The 20171-nt window shown below is 43.6% G+C and overlaps 1 protein-coding gene across 1 annotated transcript in view; it reads left to right on the forward strand.

Annotated features, from left to right (window-relative positions):
* The window catches only part of SKAP1 (src kinase associated phosphoprotein 1), a 276200-nt gene that overhangs the window by 218498 nt on the left and 37531 nt on the right, over positions 1-20171 (forward strand). The window contains exons 5-9 of the mRNA XM_027033973.2: positions 8968-9045; positions 9900-9983; positions 12611-12735; positions 15771-15834; positions 17995-18186. Coding sequence (XP_026889774.1) covers positions 8968-9045; positions 9900-9983; positions 12611-12735; positions 15771-15834; positions 17995-18186 — 543 coding nt within the window. The remainder of the gene's footprint in view (positions 1-8967; positions 9046-9899; positions 9984-12610; positions 12736-15770; positions 15835-17994; positions 18187-20171) is intronic.

Here is a 20171-nt window from a genome sequence, read left to right on the forward strand (position 1 = left end):
TTCCATGGAACACCCGTGATTTTGAAGAAACACGATTTTCTCAAGGAGATAAAGCACTGGGGGAGCTCTTGATTCCCACCATTGTAATAGTGCATCTGATGTATTTAGTACCATAGATTGTAGCATAAGTAAGATAAGCTATAAATTATTTTTCGATTGGCTTTTTCCCTTAAGAAAGCATATCAGAATGCAGATGAATGATATTAGTAAGAAAAACTTTGAATCCATTCTTATTCTAAAAGGGAATTATTTGAAATCTCTGCCCTGTAGATTAACACCTGCAATTGATCAAAAACACCAATGTGTCATGATTTGATGATTGAGACTTAGTGGATTATTATATGGAGTGAGTCATTCTTTAAAGTGAAATATGTAGGGGTGCCTGGGTGACTCAGTCGGTTAAGCAGCAACTTCGGCTCAGGTCATGATCTCACAATTTGTGGTTCGAGCCCCGCGTTGGGCTCTATGCTGACAGCTCAGAGCCTGGAGCCTGCTTCGGATTCTGGGTCTTCCTCTCTCTCTCTCTCTCTCTCTCTCTCTCTCTCTCTCTCTGCCCCACCCACCCCCCATGCTCTGTCTCTCAAGAATGAACAAATGTTAAAAAAATATATTTTTTAAAGTGAAATATGTACACTTAGAAGATGCTGCTGATTACTATTACCATTTATTTAGATGCTAGAAATAGTGTGTTGAAGTTAGCATACCTGGAGTTGGAAGGGCTTTTTTCTAATTCTTTCACTTCTTACAAGTAAAATCCCACTGAACGTGAAGACATGGAAGAGGAGCATCCCCTAAGACCACAGGCCCCTCCGACGATTAGTGTGGTGCCTCTTTGTAGAAATAAGAAGGTTCTTCATCCTCCGTGAGTCGTCATAGTTTCCATATGTTACCTTGTAGAGTGGCATTGTTGATGGAATGTTTTGTGAAAAGGAACCAACTTGGGGTATTTGGCTTAAAAATCTTACTCCTGGGGCACCTGGGTGGCTCAGTCGGTTGAGCATCCGACTTCAGCCCAGGTCATGATCTCGTGGTTCGTGAGTTCGAGCCCCACATCAGGCTCTGTCCCCCTCTCTCTGCCCTTCCCCCACTTGCAGTCTCTCAAAAACAAACATTTTTCTAAATCTTCTTTCTCTTTAAACCAAGTGCTCTTCCTTAAAGAGTAAATACATCATGTTCAAGATTCTTGCATGAGCCCTACACTGGATACCATTCCTCTAGATACCACTCTTGCATCAAAAGACATCTTCCAAACCTTGGTGACCAAGCACCATTTGTGAGAGCTCCAGGTGGCTTCCTCTTGTATTTTCTTTACCCGTGTATCCTTTTATTGTATTCTCATATGTTCTCTTATTGTGCTCCGTACTGTGTATCTATTGACTTCTTGGATTTTACACAGACCTGCCCTGGAAAGCAATTCCATAGATTAGTCAGCCGGTACATTAAAAAAGTTAAATAAATATAGTATCTTAAAACAATTTTGGGGGGTATTGAGTTTGGTAAGTTCTTTATAGAGTCTGGATACTAATCCTTTGTCTGATATGTCATTTGCAAATATCTTCTCCCATTCTATCGGTTGCCTTTTAGTTTTGTTGATTGTTTCCTTTGCTGTGCAGAAGGTTTTTATCTTGATGAGGTCCCTATATGGATAAAGAAGATGCGGTTTATATATACAATGGAATACTACTTGGCAATGAGAAAGAATGAAGTCTTGTCATTTGCAACAACATGGATGGAACTGGAGGATATTTATGCTAGTTGAAATAAGTCAGTCAGAGAAAGATATCATGTTTTCACTCATGTGTAGAATTTGAGAAACCTAACAGAAGACCGTGGGGGAAAGGAAGGGGAAAAAAGTAATTTCAAGCAGAGAGGGAGGAAAACCATAAGAGACTCTTAAATAGAACAAACTGAAGGTGGATGGGGGTCATGGGGGAGAGGGGAAAATGGGTGATGAGCATTGAGGAGGGTACTTGTTCGGACGAGCACTGGGTGTTGTATGTAAGCGATGAATCATGGGAATCTACTCCCAAAGCCAAGAGCACACTGTATACACTGTATGTTAGCTAACTTGACAATAAATTGTATTTTTTAAAAAAGATTTATAAAAATAGTAATAATAATATTTTGACATCAAGTATTAGAATAACCACACACTTGTCTGCTTTTTCTGTACTTAAATGGGGTCTTTTGTGGGAGAGTGAGGCTGGCAGACCCTGTCTTTCCTCAGCCACCCTGAGTGCGTCTCCTCAACTCAGGCTCAGGGTGGTGGAAAGTGCATGGGCTGTTCCAACTGAGCAGGCTTCAGCAAGGTCAGTAATTTCACTAAGACTCAGTTTCCTGGGGCACCTGGGTGGCTCAGTCAGTTAAGCATCCAACTTCGGCTCAGGTCATGATCTCTCGGTTTGTGAGTTCGAGCCCCACATCGGGCTCTGTGCTGACAGCTCGGAGCCTGGAGCCTGCTTCGGATTCTGTGTCTCCTCCTCTCTCTGCCCCTCCCATGTTCATGCTCTGTCTCTCTCCGTCTCTCAATAACAAATAAATGTTAAAAAAATTTTTTTTTGTAAAGATTTTAGAAATTTTAAAAAGATTTCCTGGTCTGTAAAGTGCTAATAAAGAGCACTCATAAAGAGTGCTATTAAAGAACTAATAATAATACAGACCTCACAGACTGTTGTGAAGCTCAAATGAGATATAAACATGCTTTATAAAATGCAGATTAAAAGTTTATTTGGTTTTTTCATTAAAACATATTAGTTTTAATTATTTTTTTCGTTTTATTTATTTTTTTTAATTTTTCTTTAAACATTTATTTAGCTTTGAGAGAGAGACAGAGTGTGAGTGGGTTCGGGGCAGAGAGAGAGAGAGGGAAACACAGAATCTGAAGCAAGCTCTAAGCTCTGAGCTGTCAGCACAGAGCCCAACGCGGGGCTCGAACTCACAAACCGCGAGACCATGACCTGAGACGAAGTCGGACGCTTAACCAACTGAGCCACCCAGGTGCCCCTATTTCTGAGAGAGAGCGAGCACAAGCGGGGGAGGGTCAGAGAGAAGGAGAGACAGAAGCCCAAGCAGGCTCTGCACCATCAGCACAGAGCCCAATGTGAGGGCTCGAACTCACAAACTGAGATCATGACCGGAGCCGAGATCAAGAATCAGATGCTTAACGGACTGTGCCATCCCGGCGCCCCTAGTTTTAATTTTTCCGCTCATCAATTATCTGCCTTTGTTCTTCGTACTACTTATTGGCCTAGAACCTCTCATGAATTTTCTTTATCCTCAGGATAACAAGGTTTCTTCCACAGATTTTTATAGTCTGGTCTGGATTGCCAGATCCAGTAACCTGAATTAACAGATCTTTTTTAAGACCTTAAAAAGTTTGAGGGCCAACAAGAGTCCATCAAGATCTCCCAAATGTTGTCTCCTGTGCTGGTTTGCTTACGGCTAGACCTTCAGTCTCACTCTAATTCCCCTTGTTTTGTTTTCTAGCTTCTTCTGCCACAGCTTGTTGAAGAGTTTGACCAAGTACTTTGAGTCTCCTCCTCTTCCTCTCCTCTGCATCCCAGTTATTCCTCCACGAAATTAAAGCCGTCTGAGCAGTCTTTCTGCATCTCTGAAACTTCCCGATCCAAAGTCGATTATTATTCATGATTTAGAATTTTTCACCTCACATGTGTTACATGTGTTGGTGTAAATTCCTTAATAAGTGAAGCAAAATGACAGGAAAGTGTGAAGGTGTCAACTCAGGCGGGTAGCGAATAGAACCACGGAAGTTAGAGAATTCTGTGAAGCTGTCCCAAGAGACTAAGGGAGGAAGAGTCTTCGAAACCAACTTCCCTGTTAGTGTCATGCTTCGAAGTTGAACACGCCCGACACCTCAGACTGACTGTCCCTTACTGACTGGCTCACTGTCACTTACTGACTGTGACTTACTGACTGGCTCCCGAAAACTGAGAAAAAAAGGCAAAAAAGTAGCCTAGACATTCAAGAAGCTGAGGGAAAACTGTAATGAACTTATTTTACAAAGGCCACAGAAACCAACTACAAAGGAGATTTAGGACCAACGACCACCAACCAGGAGAATACTACCCTCACCCTCCCTGCAAGACTCTCTTCCCCTTTGTACATCTGAGGCATTGTGAACTGTGTGTTTGTCACCCGTCTGCCAATGCACGTACACCAGCCATCTAGACCAGATGGAACCATCTAGACCATCTAGACCATCTATGACCAGATGGAACATAGTTCATCCCCCACCTCCAAATATTAGATTTTCTCCAACCTCATCCACCCAATCCCCTGGGGCCCTTATCACAGGTACTTTAATGGAGGAACCTGATAAACTTCACCCTGCCTGAAATTCACCCCTGGTAGCTCTCAGTCTCTAGGCTGGAGTTTGGTCCCTTTTTCCAAACAATTGGAAAGAACTTGGGTTAAAAGGAAAAAGGACAATGGGAGAAGTCCACAGTTTAAAGGGCGGGGGGGGGGGGGGGGTGGCAGTTGAACAAAAGATGTTTTTTTTTAAATCATTGATTTGGGGCACCTGGGTGGCTCAGTCGGTTGAGCATCCGACTTCAGCTTAGGTCATGATCCTGTGGTTCGTGAGTTCAAGCCCCACGTCGGGCTCTGTGCTGACCGCTCAGAGCCTGGAGCCTGCTTTAGATCCCGCGTCTCCCTCTCTCTCTGCCTCTCCCTCGCTCACACTCTGTCTCTCTCTCTCAAAAATAAATAAACATAAAAAACTTTTTTTTTCTTAATCATCGATTTTCATTTCAGGTTGGCTTAGCAAGAAACCAGCCAGCTGCCTCTAAGGGAAGTTCACAGGCACCTGCCTGGTTCTGCAGGGGTTGTGACCTTTTTGCAACGAGATTGCGTGGCCTCTTGTACTGTTAGCCTTGTGCTGTGGTGTTGCCAAGTGATTTCTCCAATTCTCTTTTCTCAGTGGGCTAGAACGCAGCTGATTAAATAAGCCGTGACTCACATAAGCTCCCATGTCTTTTTTATTGACTGCTTTATGGAAATGTATCACACTCAAAGGGTCCCCATTGTTGTTGCTGTCCATAGCTGACTGAAGAGTCATGTTTAGTGCTGAGAGACGGAATCCTAGTCCCTCGTGTTTTATTGCAGAGCTGGGTATGGGTGGGATACAAGGGTTTAAAGGAATCTGGATGAGGAGAGAAAGATGTCCGAGAATTTCTTTTATCTTCATCTGCCACGAAAGTTGGGTGGCCATCACTTCTAGGTAACACCTTCTCTGCTGATCTTATCTTTATGGCCCCACATCCTTCAGCTAAGTGAATCTTTTCTTTATATGGGCTATTCTGGGAGATTTAGTTAAGTGCAGTGGTAGAGAGAGATGATGACACGAATGTAATTCTGTTTTGTGCTGATACAGTGATGCACCCTTAGGTTTGTCCAAGAAGGCCATTTCTTCCCAATAAATCTAAATCATTTCTATTTTTTCATTAAGATGGTGATATCTTTTTTTCAGGTAATGGACAAAAAGGCTCGATTATTTTTAAAAATTGTATACTTACATATAAATGTTTTGGCCTTAAAATAGCAACCCATGCAATTATTTGTGGCTTCTTCCTGTTTTTATTATCATCCTACAAAGCATTTACATGCTTCCTATTAGGCATTAAGTAGCTCTGCAGACCTGTTCATTTGCCATTAGGTGTGGATTCAGGCATACAAGGCTCCTCCTACTTCATCACCCCGGGACCATGGCCAACGTGGTGCATCCTCAAGATCACTGGTTCTTGATCAGTAGGACACTGAGCTGACACCGAAATAGGAGACAGCTTGATTGCCACAATGGCTTCCCATCTTGGTTGTCTGGATTTATCTGATAGATCATGGAGCTAATGAAATTGAGCTCAGTGTCAACTTACACTGAGAACAATTCTGTTATTAGACTCCCCACACAGTCCCTTGCACACAGAAGACAATCGCTAGAATAGAGATTGCTTTGATTTGATTTCCTAATTGTTTTCCATAGCCATTTCAAACTTCACCTTCGCTTCATCCCAATTTTTCCACTGCCCATAAGGGAAACCAGGGAAGAGAGTTCCTCAGTACAGATTCCCTCTAATAAGAAAGCAACAGAACACGTCTCGCAAAAACCCAGCACATAAAATACCATATCTCTAGCTCTTCAGAATCTGTTGGTGAATGACCAAGAGAGAAAAGTCAGCAGCTCCCTTTTTGCCCAGTTTCAGCAAACTGAGTGTGACTCTTTTCGGAGAGAAGGCGGTGATGGTACTGACCCTAGTTTCCTAGAATTAGTGACTCGAGGTTCAAACGTCTCTGCGGCATTATGTCTTTGTTTTCTTGGTGGTGGCATTCTTGGGTTTCGGTTGGTGGGGAGAGAAAAGCCTCATGCTGATAATGTACTGAAAGTAAATGAAATTAAATAAGCGAAGCAGTGCTCATCACTACTTCCTTCCCCCCTGGGTAATTCAATTCAAGCTCTCTTTCTGATGGCAACTCGCAGGGACTGTCTCTGTCACCCCGCTGGGGCCTGGAGTCTTAACATCTAAATAAAAGTTTCACTCAAGCATTTTTTATGCTCCTGCCAGCAGGATCAGTGAGCTGGTGTGGGCACATTAATGTAATATTCATACTCACAGACTCTCCCCGCACACGAGGCAATGTCTTCCCATTTTCATAATTATAGATGTTCCATAAAATGGCATTTAGATTTGCATTAAAAAAGGAGGTTTGAATTCTAATAGAACGTTTAACATGTCTTTTATGATTCAGACTCTCGGCATCTCTAACTAGAATCTGTGTCTCTAAGTTTAACAAGACCTTAAAACAAGAAAAAGAAAAGAAAAAAAAAAACTGCAAGAAGAAATAGAAACTCCAAACTTAGGGGATCCTGTTTTTCTCATCTCCCGGGTCTTTCATTTAATTTTTAAGCCTCTAGGAGCAATTTTTGATAGTGCTGCAGAGAGGATAGGCTCTCCGGCAAAGGACCTTCTCAACCATATCAGGCCCTCAACCCGGCCACTCCACCCTCCATAAGATCAGTTTCTATCTTCTTGGAGAGCATTTCCAGAGAGGTATTAGAATTTTCAGAAGGGTGGGAGAAATGAAAGGGTCCTAGACAAATGAACTTCCCTTTGCTGCTCTTCATCTCACGTGTGCACCCTGAGACCCATCTGGGAGGATTTATAGCAGCCACAGAGTTCGCTAACCGTAGAGCACACAAATGAAAATAGTCCATGAACAAGGAAGTTGACAATAAGGACAAATAGAAAGAATCAGGCACTTAGACACACTAAAAAAGAAAAGCCCTTCAGATCTCTGTTTAAAACTAAGTTCAAAACAACTTACAAGCAAAAGGTAATCTTAGTTGCATTTTAAATTGTCTTAAAATGTTATTTTTAGGGGCGCCTGGATGGCTCAGTCGGTTGAGTGTCCAACTCTTGATGTCGGCTCAGGTCATAACCCCAGGGTCATGAGATCAAGTCCCACGTCAGGCTCCACATTGAGTGTGGAGCCTGCTGGAGATTCTCTGTCTCTCTCTCTGTCTCTCTGTCTCTCTCTCTCTCTCTCTCTCTCCCTCCCTCTGCCCCTCCTCTGCTCACACACATGCTCGTGCTCGCTCGCTCTCTCTCTCTAAAATAAAAAAATTCTTAAGTTATTTTTAAACAAGAAATATTTTAAGCAAGAAGTAAACTGCCAGCTCATAGCCACCACTGAATAAATGTTAGTTATTGAAAATTTCAAAAAACAATCGTGTAATTGAAAAAAAATTACTTCACCCAAAAGTCTCAAGATATTGTATAGGTGACCCAGTTGATTCCTATGTGGTTGTCCCTTCAGTTAGTTTGTATTTTGTTTTGCTTTCTAAATCTTTTAAGGGAAACCAAAGGAGCTTTGGTTTTGGAGACTAAAAACAATAAACATTAGGATCCTGCCAGCCCACTCTCCTTATTTCTCCTAATTAAGAAATATGGACTTGGGGGCACCTGGCTGGCTCAGTCGGAAGAGCATGCAACTCTTGATCTTGGGGCCATGAGTTCGAGCCCCACATTGGGTGTAGAGATTACCAAAAAAATAAATAAACTTAAAAAAAAGAAATATGGACTCGTAGTTTTTTAAGAATTTTTTGTGTTCTTGTTTCATTTGATTTTTTAAGGAGTAAATCCCTTCTTTTTTTGTCCTTTACTCCTCTCTTCTATAAAATAAGTATAAACCTCAGTGGTGAAAGATGGATGAGGATCTTGACTTCTCAATAAATTTGTACCTAACAAGGCTAATTGAAAGTCAAGGATGTTAGCAGCATACGATTAGAGGCTGATGTCAATTCCAGAGTCTTCTCTTGGTAAAGGCTTCTACCATTGTTACGCTCTTTCCCATACTTGGACAAAACCAGGATTTGGTGGCTATTGTCAGTTCAGCTTGCATAGCCCTTCTTTGTGTGAACTTAATAAAATTTATGTTCACTAGATGGCTTTGTGTTTTGGTGTGTGTGTGTGTGTGTGTGTGTGTGTGTGTGTGTGTGTGTGTGTTTTAAGAGTGAGTGTGTGTTTATTGCTCTCACGGAGGTGGCTGCATCTATGGTGAACTCTATCACTCACTAAAGCGTCTCTCTGCTGGTAGCTATTCATTTGACTTTTGATGATCTCAGTGTGGTTATCCAATTTGGAGCTTATCTCCACTGCAAATTCTTAATTCTCTGGAGTCCTTTTCTTGCCAATCAGTACATATTTAGGCTACCTCCCCTTGCACAAACTAATGTATGTTTAGATCATTGTAAGTGGTTTTAGCATTAGATATAATGAGGGAGAAAGAAAATTTACTTTTTCCCCAATCATATAAAAATTATCTTATTTTGTGCTGTGCTTAAGCAATTGCCCTTCTGCACCCCCTTCATTAATGTAGATTATCTAAAGTTGCCTAAATAAATGAAAACTCTGCCAGGTTTCAACAAAGCATGTTTGCCATTGTTCCTTTCAGGAGTGGAAGACATCACAAGAGGAGCTCAAGAGCTGGATAACATCATCAAGCAGGGATACTTGGAGAAGAAAAGCAAAGGTACTGATCAGACCCACAGGTCTCAGAACAGTCCAGGAAGGGAAGGGAAATGAGGAAAAAGGACTAATGTAGAAAGTGCTGTCTCTATGCCCAATTCTGCACTCAGGAGCTGGGAGACCAAAAGGAAGGCAAGAGAGAAGTCTGGTGTAGTCCAGCGCCCCCCAAATCTTCAGCAGATTGTGAGTTTCGTCAGAATAGGAACTGGTTCTGCTTTGCTCACCTGGTACACAACAGGTGCTTAATAAATCCTTGTTGAATGAATTGCCGATGATATTCTTGTTCTCATCTCTCAGTGTGCTCCCATAGAGCAAAACCGTTGCCAAGAGTATCATTTTATATCCTGTGTGAAGCAGCCCAGTTTCAAGTTTCAGAGGAACCCACCTCTTGACCCATCGCTCACTGGATGAGAATAGATACCACCATCCTGGGCCCGGGGTCCCAAGTTTAGCACTCAAAAAGCAAATTGGCTTTAGTACAAAGAAAGCCTTTCCTGTGCCCATGGCCTGAGCATCAGTTTGGTTTGCTAAAAGGCACCACATAAAGGGATCATAGAGAATTTGAAAAGCACTGGATGAGATTAGAACCTGAAAGATATCAAGGAAGATAAATAGCGAGACAGCTGTGAGAGGTCAGAACAGGCAAACCCCGTGTAGAATCTGGGCCTTTAACGGAGCGAGCCCTCTGGACTCTGAGTCAATATGGGATAACCTGCGGGAGTGAAAGGGAGGGTTTTACAGTCCATTAACCTAGGAAATAAAACAATAACACACTGGACTGTGTGTTGTTGGACTTTACGGACTCTTCAGTGGTTGTAGTTACCTGAATTTATGTCCCCTTACTGCTGTTCCGTTTAGATCATAGTTTCTTTGGATCGGAATGGCAGAAACGATGGTGTGTCATCAGCAGAGGCCTCTTCTACTACTATGCTAACGAGAAAAGTAAGTGTTCTTCATCTGCACAGCAGCAGCTCACTCCTGGATGCAAGCACTTTGTAAATTCTCAAGCACTTAGATCTCAAGATAGCAGTCCTTAACTAACACCCATAAAGGGACATGCTTGGGAGACTGAAAGAGGCTGTTAAGTAATACCTTGTCCGTCACCAAAAACTCAGATGCCAATTTAGAAATTATTTTCACTTCAAACACTAGGACAGTGTGGTCAGCATGTCAAAAGGTTGTCTTTTATTATGACTAATAACACAATATTATCAATGTTGAACACTTTGGTATTTTTTTTAAAGAATCTCAAACTCCTTATGGATATTAATAATATAGTTAAAATACTGGGGGGAAAACTTGTGAGAAAGATTTAAACAGCTTGCCAATGGCCCAGAAACAGAACCCTTGGGTCCAGACTCTCGAAGATTATCCTTTCAACTTCATCCTATGGAATGCTGGGAAGTAGTCCCGTGGACATCCCTAGAGCCGTGGAGTGTTGAGACCCAAATGGCTGCTGTGCCCAGGAGACACCCTCCAGCCAGATGGCAGCAGCAGTGAAGTGTTGACTCAGGCCAGAGGCAGCTTCTTAATGAGCCACCATTGAGTCAATCAAGCACACCACTCATGCGCTCTCCCGAGAAGGCCTCCCATCCATGCTTAGCACAGTCACTAAGTTCACGAGAAGAAACAGAGGATATAAGCATAAACCGGAGACAGCGACAACTAAACAAAGCCTAAAAATGATCACTGTCAGTGAACACAAACCTGCAAAGAGGGGATACCCTCCTGGAAAGCATCAGGTCTTGTGGGGACTTTCCTTGGGCTCTGCCACCTCGGCACAGAGGCCAGTGATTCAGAGTACACCCTTCCTTTTCCTTCCAGTCACTCCCCGTTTCTCTTCTCTTCCTTCTTTCCCAGGGGGAGGCATCTCCAATGCCTAGATATCCAATCTTGGGAATAATCAGATGTCTACCCAATTGCCTTTGGACTTGCCGTGCCTTTGGCATCAAGAACAGCACCTTTGCCAGGTGACCTGGCATCTTTAAGATTTGTGCTTGGGCTTCAAGGCCAGCGGCTCACGCTGCCTCTCTGCCTGCCTCAGGTTATCGCTGGCTTCGTCTTGGGTTCGCCCTTTTATATTCCTCAGAGACTTTCCCACGTAGGGGTGAAGTGTGAAGCCCTACATGGCGATCTTAGCAGCATAGCTCAAAACCTGAGTAACACACCCCCAGCATCCTTCCGATGCCCAGACCACCATCCGAGCCAGCAACCACAATCTGTTCCCTGAATTCTAGGCATATACAAGCCCGCCAGGGGCAATTTTCTTATTTTAAACCTTAAAACTAATATACCATGTATATCATTGTAAAACTCTTCTTCATGCCAGCTGCATTTAAATAAGTGGTTGGCATATCTGGATATAAAACCAGGTGTCACGTTCATTCATTCCGAATCCTCTATACTCAAGGTGAGAGAGCGGGAGAGGGAGAGACTTGGAGACTTTTATGGACCATTTTGCCGTCAGGCTGAAATAAAACCTGGTGACCAAAGAAACAACAAAACATTTTAGTGGCCAGTTAGAACAAGGAGAGATACTTTAACAAAAAAGATTCCGGTGTCAGAAAGCACTGTTGCATGGCTCCCTTCTCGCCAGTTACTTCTTATTGTGCCCAAGACATTTTCTTAGGATGTAGTGAGTGTTTGTGTGTATTTCCTTTAGCTCAACCAGGTAAGGATGGAGTCTTTTTCTTTTCTTTTCTTTTCTTTTCCTAATATTGTCATCCCACTGCCACCTTATCACCATCAGCCTCAAAAAGCATGTATTCAGCAATTCATTCCACATGATAACGGGACACAAATCATCACCCAGGCACTGTGGTTCCACTCCTCTGTATGTTCTGCCTGAACTACACCAGGAGGGCACAAAATCATTGGGAACCACCCCGTCTTTTCCCATTCCTAGTATTTTATGTTTTAGAAAGAGAGTGACAGCCAGGGTGGTCTCTCCTTTCCCTCCCTTAGGGTCCTTTCCCTCCTTCCTCATCACCCAATGCCACTTCCCAATTTGACCTCTGGGAAGGGGGACAAAATACTGAGTTTTAATCATTCTCCCTCTCGCATGAATTCCCTCCGGACCAGCAGGAGGTAGAGAGCGGTCTAGCCCAAATACCACACGGGGCATAGGAGGGGACCCCGGGAACTCGTAATGCCCCCTGAGCTACTGTCCCTTCCCCTCAAATGTGAGCTCTGCTGGCCCTGACAGCAATAACGCTGCAGGGTTCTGTAATAGCCTTCAAGAGCCTCACGTTTACAGCCACACTCTCCCTGCTGTAATAATTCCTCCTTTCTGTTGTTATAGATCTCTTAACATTCTAATAAATTCTCCATCTCCGTTGTCCTTTTTTGGCAAAATAACCTTACATGTTGCATTTCCCCAGCTTGGCAGTGATCTCTGCCTCACTGTCATAGTAGCCCCTTCCTGAGCCTCCTTAATGACCTTTCCTTGACTATCGTGGCTCCTCGGGGACAGAACAGCTGTTGCTGTGCTTTTAGCTTACATACCAGAGAGGACGCCTTCCCTTGGTCGCATCTTCTCTAGGGACACAGGGGGTTTTCCTGTCTTGCAGGCAAGCAGCCCAAAGGGACCTTTCTCATTAAGGACTACAGTGTCCGGATGGCCCCGCACCTGCGAAAAGATTCCAAGAAAGAATCCTGCTTTGAACTGACCTCCCAGGACAGGCGCAGCTATGAGGTAGGATGAGCCGAGGAGACGGTTGGTCCTCACTGCTTTGTAGTTTCGCTCCACGTTTGTGTGCGAGCTGGGGGTGCTATGCTGGGTTCCATCCTTTCTTCATTACCTGCTCACTTCTTACCAGGACGTTCTTTCTTGACATGTCTTCACCTGTGCCATGTGGTGCCCTCCCTCCTGCTCTGTGTTGTCACTCTCATCCTAGATACCGCCTTTGGTTGGCTTCCACCTCCTCACCCCTCCCCTTCCTGGTCTCACTCCATAGGTGAGAGTCTTGTCTGTTGCAGCACACAACCCAGTTCCTCATTCATCATCTCTAACTTCACCGCTTTAATTCCCATCCTCTTTACTCGTTCCCTGATTATCTTCACTTCCTTCCATGACATCCAGAAAGAGAAAAATCTGACTGTAGAGTGAAAAATAAGTTATTTTCCCATATTCATCTCGCTATCCAAAATAATCTTCCTGTGTGTAGACACACTGCGTATCTCTGGAAGGATTTCTACGATGTTGGTGACAATGATTAGTGAGTAGTAACAGTGATAACTGGAGGGACTAGAGGACCTGCTCTGGGGTGGGAAAGGCTGATTCTTCATTGCGTTCATTTTTATATATTTGATATGATATAGTAGGTAATATAATAAGTAGTGGATTTAACTAAAGGAATAAAAAGCTCTGAATAAGGGAATGTCATGATTTTCACCAAAAATATATTTTTACATGTGTGTATATGTGTACAAATATCGTTTCCTGGTTGTTAGTAATTTTTATCTTATCACGATTTTACTGAAACAATTTTTTTTAACCTTTATTTTTGAGACAGAGAGAGACAGAGCATGAACAGGAGAGGGTCAGAGAGAGGGAGACACAGAATCCGAAGCAGACTCCAGGCTCCGAGCGGTCAGCACAGAGCCCGATGAGGGGCTCAAACTCACGGACCGCGAGATCATGACCTGAGCTGAAGTCGGCCGCTTAACCAACTGAGCCACCCAGGCACCCCACTAAAACCATTCTTTAGCTAACTTATGGAAAATGAGAAAAGCTATGCTAAGGTTAATATTAAGGTTAATATCACTCACTTGAGTAAGCCTTTGACTCTTCAGATGGCTCTCAGTACCCATCGTTTTATGTTTCTACAGTATCTTAACTCTCGTTTTGATAAAACAACCTAGGTCTTCAATATGCAATTTCAAAATTTTACTTATTTATTTAATGTTTTTTTATTTTTGAGAGACAGAGAGAGACAGAGCACGAGTGGGGGAGAGAGAGAGGGAGACACAGAATCCCAAGCAGGCTCCAGGCTCTGAGCTGTCAGCACAGAGCCCGACGCAGGGCTCCAACTCACAGACCGCGAGATCATGACCTGAGCCGAAGTCTGACGCTTAACTGACTGAGCCACGCAGGCGCCCCCCACCCCCGCAAATTTTTTATCTTAACACTAAACTTTGATAGAGAATCCTTTATAGATATGTACGTAATAGATGAATATACTTGGTATGTTTCTAAGTTATTTTTATTATTCAGTATTGATGGTGCCTCCTCCAGATAAAAATTTATATGACAAGTCTAAATCAATTTCCTTAGATATTTTTTATGGAAATGAGTTTTTAAGAAATCAAGAATGACAATGTCTATTAATAAGTATTAAGCAGGAATCTAGGTTTCTTACACAGCACATATCTTTGTCTTACCCTAATAGCCGGATGATAAAAATGTTTTTCAGGAACAGTCACTTCAAGTTGATTCATTTAAAATAAAAAATTACTAAGGCTTGCTGCTTGACTGGCTGGTTTTGTGAATCAGAATGTAGAGTTTGTTTACTTCTTTTCTTTGGCCCATTGAACCCAAGTCATTACCATGGTCTGTGGATTCTTCCTCTACGATATCTTTTGGATCTTTGCCTTCTTACTTATTCCCACAGCCATCACAATGGCCATCCTCATCACCTCCCCCAGAGGACTAGTTAAATAGCCTTCTAGCTGGTCTTCTGTCTCCCATTCCTCCCTGTTCAAACCCCTCCTACCCACAACTATTGAAAGAGAGATCTCCTGCTCCTTTTGCTAGAATTTACGGTGGTTTCCTATTGCCTGCATTTTAGGTTGAACTCCTAGTACTCAGAGCCCTCTCATCAACTCCTCCCTGACCCCGCAGCACTCCGGCATCACCTGTCACTGTCCTCCAGTCAAACTGATCTGCCTTCCTTCCCCCATACACAGTGGACTCATTCCTAATCCTCTGCACATGCACATGGTTCCCTCCAGCAGGCAGTTTCTGCCAACTCTTTTAAAATCCAACCAAAACAGGGGCACCTGAGTGGCTCAGTCAGTTGAGCGTCTGACTTGTGCTCAGGTCATGATCTCCCAATTCACGAGCTTGAGCCCCACATCAGGCTCTGTGCTGACAGCTCGGAGCCTGGAGCCTGCTTCGGATTCTGTGTCTCCCTCTCTCTCTGCCCCTCCCCCATCCATTCTCTGTCTCTCTCGAAAATAAATAAACATAAAAAAAAAAAAACCATTAAAATAAATAAATAAGTAAAATCCAACCAAAACAGTATTACTTCAACAAGCTTCTCTGGCTTACTCCAGGTGACAGTAAGTGCTCCTTTGCTCTCTCAGCATCTATCTGTTACCAGATGAACATTCTTTGTAGTGTTCCCATCTCAAGTGTGTATATTGTCTCCCTAACCGATGCATTGTTCTTTGCAGTCAGGAATTTTGTTTTGCTTTTTCTTTTTTTCCTGTAAATGTTTCTCAAAGTAATGTCTGATGAATGCATGGATAATCGAATGAATGCACAGGAACATGAATGTCCGGACTCAAATAGTAGTCCACATTGGGTATACAGAATTGCTGAAGGGAAATATCACTCTGAGTAAGATTTTGGTCTTTTTTCTAAATAGTTAAGCAGAGAATCTTGAGCTTTCAACTTGACTCCGCAACTTAACTCACAAGGCTCTCCTCTTTGAACCTCCCTATGGGATTCATGGAAATTTTATGAATTCATGAAGGTAATAAATTAATTCACTAATTTTTCTTTAGTTTACAGCTTCTAATCCAGCTGAGGCCAGAGACTGGGTGGATCAAATAAGTTTCTTGTTAAAGGGTAAGTATCATTACTACAGAAACAATACTTAAGTGGATTTGCAGTTGAAGTTATATTGCATAAATATAATCCACAGCCTTCAATCTGTACTTCTTATCTGCTTGTTCTCCCTTCTACCAGCCTTATGTTATAACAACAAATAGTACCACGTATGAATCAGAAAGTAATGAATCAACGTGGAGTTGAAGCTGATTCAAGTATGAATCAACGTGGAGATGACCTCTGTAATATCCATACCCACTAGACAAGGAGATTTTGAAAACCAGCTTAGCTCAATTAGGTGTCTTCTAACCCCTTATATTCTGGAAAGGAAAGTTGTGATATCAAACATAAAGTTTCCTAGACGCAATTTAGGTCCCAAATCTTCTCGTTTTAAACTTAGTAAGAAGTAGCAATCTACTCTCATCGAAGTGGCCTTCATGGCCATTGGACATTAGAAGCAAATTGTTCTTTCCCAAACCACAATAAAACGTTCCTTGCTTTGGGATGGGAAGTCCTCCTGCCTGAAGATGTTAAATGACCACTCTTAGAGTGCCCTCTGCTGGCCGACCTGTAGGCACAGCGGTGCCAGTGGCCCTGGAAGTCTAGTCCGGAGTGGCCTGACAGGTAGAGGTAGCCGACTTGAGTCTGTCGCTTGGCATCAGATAACCCACGATATGCCATCATGGCAAGACCCTGCCGCTGCAGAAAGGCAGAAACACCAACTTTATACATGGGCCAAGACCTAAGGAGGAGCACATCAACCCAAAAACACCGAGCCTTTTCGTCTCTGTTTTTTATTCTGCTGTGAGATTTTATTGTGGAGAAAAAGAAGGAAGCACCAGAGCTTTAATTACAAGAATTGCCTATTTTACTCGGTTTATGCTTTTGCTATCACAAAAACAAACTATTGCATCTACCAAGAGCGTCACGTATAATAGACTGGAACTAGGCAAACATGAACATTGATGGCGAGACTACAGGGTACACTCTCATCTAGGTGCCTTGGATTTATGCGTGTAATATACCCCTAAGTGTGTAAGCCTCAATAAAACTCAAAGCAGCTTTATTGAGCTGTACCCTGTGGTACTTTCAGAATCCCACATTGAAGAAATTATTCATTCCATTTTATTTTAAAACAAACAAAATAATAACATATGGTTTAAGCCACAAATGTGTCTTTGATCCCTTCCTCAAATGAGGTGGCCCCAGAATTCAGATGAAAATTGTTGCAAAATCTTTATTAAATGCCTAATCAAGCCAAACAGCTTTATAGTGTTTTGAAATGAACGTTAGATGTCTCTCCATCCTTTCCTTCCCCAGGGTACCCTGACGGCACTCGCCCATCCTGCAGAGGCCCCTCAGCAGGGTTTCAGAGAGCATTCTGTCCTAGACATCAGAGCACGAACCTTCCCAGTTCCCCATTAAAATAAAAAACCAATCTCCTTCTCCTGCCCTGTGCTCCCCAGTGCCGCAACGGCTCAACATCCTCTGTGCGATGACCCACTTTGAGGTCAGCCAGACTGTGCGGTTGCAAAAGGGCATGGTAACCAACACAGCTCAGCCATTCTATTTGGTCTTGCATTACTGTTACATTTTTCTGTATCTCGCTTTCTCCTCTTCTTCCACTTTTTCCTGTTTTTCCTCTTCATAAACAGACTTGTCTGACACTCCGATCTTGTGAGATCATGGAGGAGATGAGCTTCTGGCAGCCCAGCTACCCTGTGGAAGCTGCCATAGTCCCCACAGCTCCGTGCCCCCTGGAGAAGCACAGGCCATCACTCACCCTTCCAGTTTTCTACTTGGCAAACAGTGTGCAACACGCTGGCATTTCCTCTTCTGGCCTATTTTCTTCCCTTCGCCTCATGCACTCAGTCGCACACTCCTACTTTCCAGAGCTGCTTCATCCTGATCAAGTTTTATTGCAAGGAAGGATTTATGTTGATGGTTTAAACCTGACACGGTGCTAGTCTGGCCTTTTCTGTAGATCTCCTGCCACCGAGGCCCACATTAGAAATCACAGCACTTAACCTGGTGTTTCATTTTCCTTTGACATATTTTATTCTCATCCCTCCTCCTCCTCCTCCTCCTCCTCCTCCTCCCTCCCTCCCTCTTTCCTTCCCTGCCTTATTCTTTTCTTTTTCTCCCCGTTTTGATTCATTATCATCTCTGCCCTGGCAGATCTGAGCTCCTTAACCATTCCATATGAAGAGGAGGAGGAAAAGGAAGAAGAAGAAGAGATGTATGACGATATTGATGGCCTTGACTCCCCGAATTCCAGTTCCCAGTGCAGACCCGTCATCTTGCCTGGGAGTGTGGGGCTAAAAGAGCCCACAAAGGAGGAGGAAGAAGATATTTATGAAGTCTTGCCAGGTGAGAAATTTTATCTTCTGGTTATCTTCCATTAGTTTTAGAAATTCTTGACCTGGTGGAAGAATATAAGTTTGAACCCTCCCGAGGAAGCCAAATCTCTGAAGAAAAGAGTACAAGGAAGCTTCAGTGGCGCCTCCATGATCCCCAGTCCAGAGGCTCTCCCTAGCTCTGGGAGCAGGATGAAGTGATCCGGGAGTGTCTTTCACCATTGCCATGTGAAGTAGCCTCTCACACACGGCAGCGAGGTTAAAGAGTCAAGAATGCTCACGTTGGCCTCCGTTGGCTTGCTCTGGATCTTGAGCTGGGTCATCAAAACTCTCTAGTCTCAACTTCTTGTCTGTGTAAATGTGAGAGTAAGGTAAAGTCGTCTCAAAATGATGAAGGGGTTATCAGAAGCCTGAAGGAACATAGATCAGTGCTGACAAACCTTCTGCATAACCTGAGAAGACCCTGACGGAGCACAACACAGGAGGACCTAGTTCAGACATACCACAAGTCAGATCGCATCTCTTACACATAAACCTGTTTCCTCTGCCCACCATTACAGCAAGCCCAGGTACAGATTTCTTTTCTTCCAAAGGCATGATAGCTGGCATCTCAAAAAACGTATAGTCATCACTGCTTCCGCCTAGCCACTTCTTGTGGGAACGGCAGCAGCTGTTGAACAGCGCAGAGCACAGTGGGGGTCAGACTGTGGAAAACCGAAGCCTGAGCCTTTTAATTGTGAGGTAGTTAGACCACAGGAACGCTGAATCTTCAAGTCCATTCAGAAAGATCGCTCCTGTGGAAATTTGCCAGGAGTTCAGTGCTCTGCTGAGAAATTCAAGTTAAGCCTAAATTTATAGCAAGTTAAACCTCGATCCCAGATGAACTTAGGAACTAAGGTGAATCTAACACTCGGGCCCCTGAAGACAGGGCTGGTTGCTAAAAAGCACGGTCAGTAAGCAACTGGCATTTCAAGGCTTCCTGAGAAGAGGGTCCAATCCTGTCAGCACTGCATTCGCCTTTTCCCTGGGGGGCGGGGGTTGGGGGTGGGGAGCCACGTCATTGCTTCCTGAGTCAAGGAGCAAGGCTGTGGCTGTGAGGCTCCTTCCTGCTGGGGACCTCACCCACCTCCCCACCCTCCAGGGAGGGCCTGCTTCTCCTCCTCACACTTTCAGCCTCTGCCAGCCCCGACTTCCCCTGCCTTTTTGTTGTGTTTTATTATGCAAATGATATCTTGGTTGAGGTCGAGCCATTTCTTGTGTCTGAAGTTAAAAAAAAAAAATGATAATTTCCTCAGCAAGTCATTGTCGTTAATGAAGTTTTACAAAAACAGATACAACCAAAGGAAAATAAAATTTCACAGGTGATAAATTTTTCCAATTTCCCTGGCAGAATTCGATAGGATTGTTAAATTAAGAGTGAAGGTGTCTGTTAGAAAGCAACGAGCAGTGATGGGTAATTTTATAGAGTGGAAAATTGAATCAAATTGCTACATTAAAACACAGCTCCTCTGAGAATCTTCCCTTTCACAGGCTGCTCCATTGCAACAGCAGGGTGCAGAAATGGATCTAATTCACAACACTCCCTAAAAGGAGATGTACTCCCCAAGTTGGCCAGAATCTTCTTAAGGAGCTCATAGCCTACCCACTCCCGTCCAGGCTGGGGGAAATAGCTGGGTGACACTCCGCTTTGGGTCACAGCTGTGGAAGAGTGCTCTGGGAAAACCTCACTGAACCACTCAGCCTTGTGGGAAGCAAACAAGGGCCTTTTCATGTACTACGTTTAGTTCTCAAAGAGGCCAGAGAGGAGGGGGCTGATGCTCAGAGCAAAGGAGAGGAAAGAGAAGGAGCCTCAGGAAACGAGATGAGTTTGAGACCATCACCTTACTCCAGACGATGGATCGATGAGTGTGTGATTGGCTTCTTAAAGACCATTCTCCCCCTGCCTCCTTAACTCCGACCTGTGGCCATCACGGCGGCACTGCCGAGGGTCCCAGGGCA

Source organism: Acinonyx jubatus, chromosome E1 (genome assembly GCF_027475565.1).
Source record: "Acinonyx jubatus isolate Ajub_Pintada_27869175 chromosome E1, VMU_Ajub_asm_v1.0, whole genome shotgun sequence".
NCBI classification, from domain to species: domain Eukaryota; kingdom Metazoa; phylum Chordata; class Mammalia; order Carnivora; family Felidae; genus Acinonyx; species Acinonyx jubatus.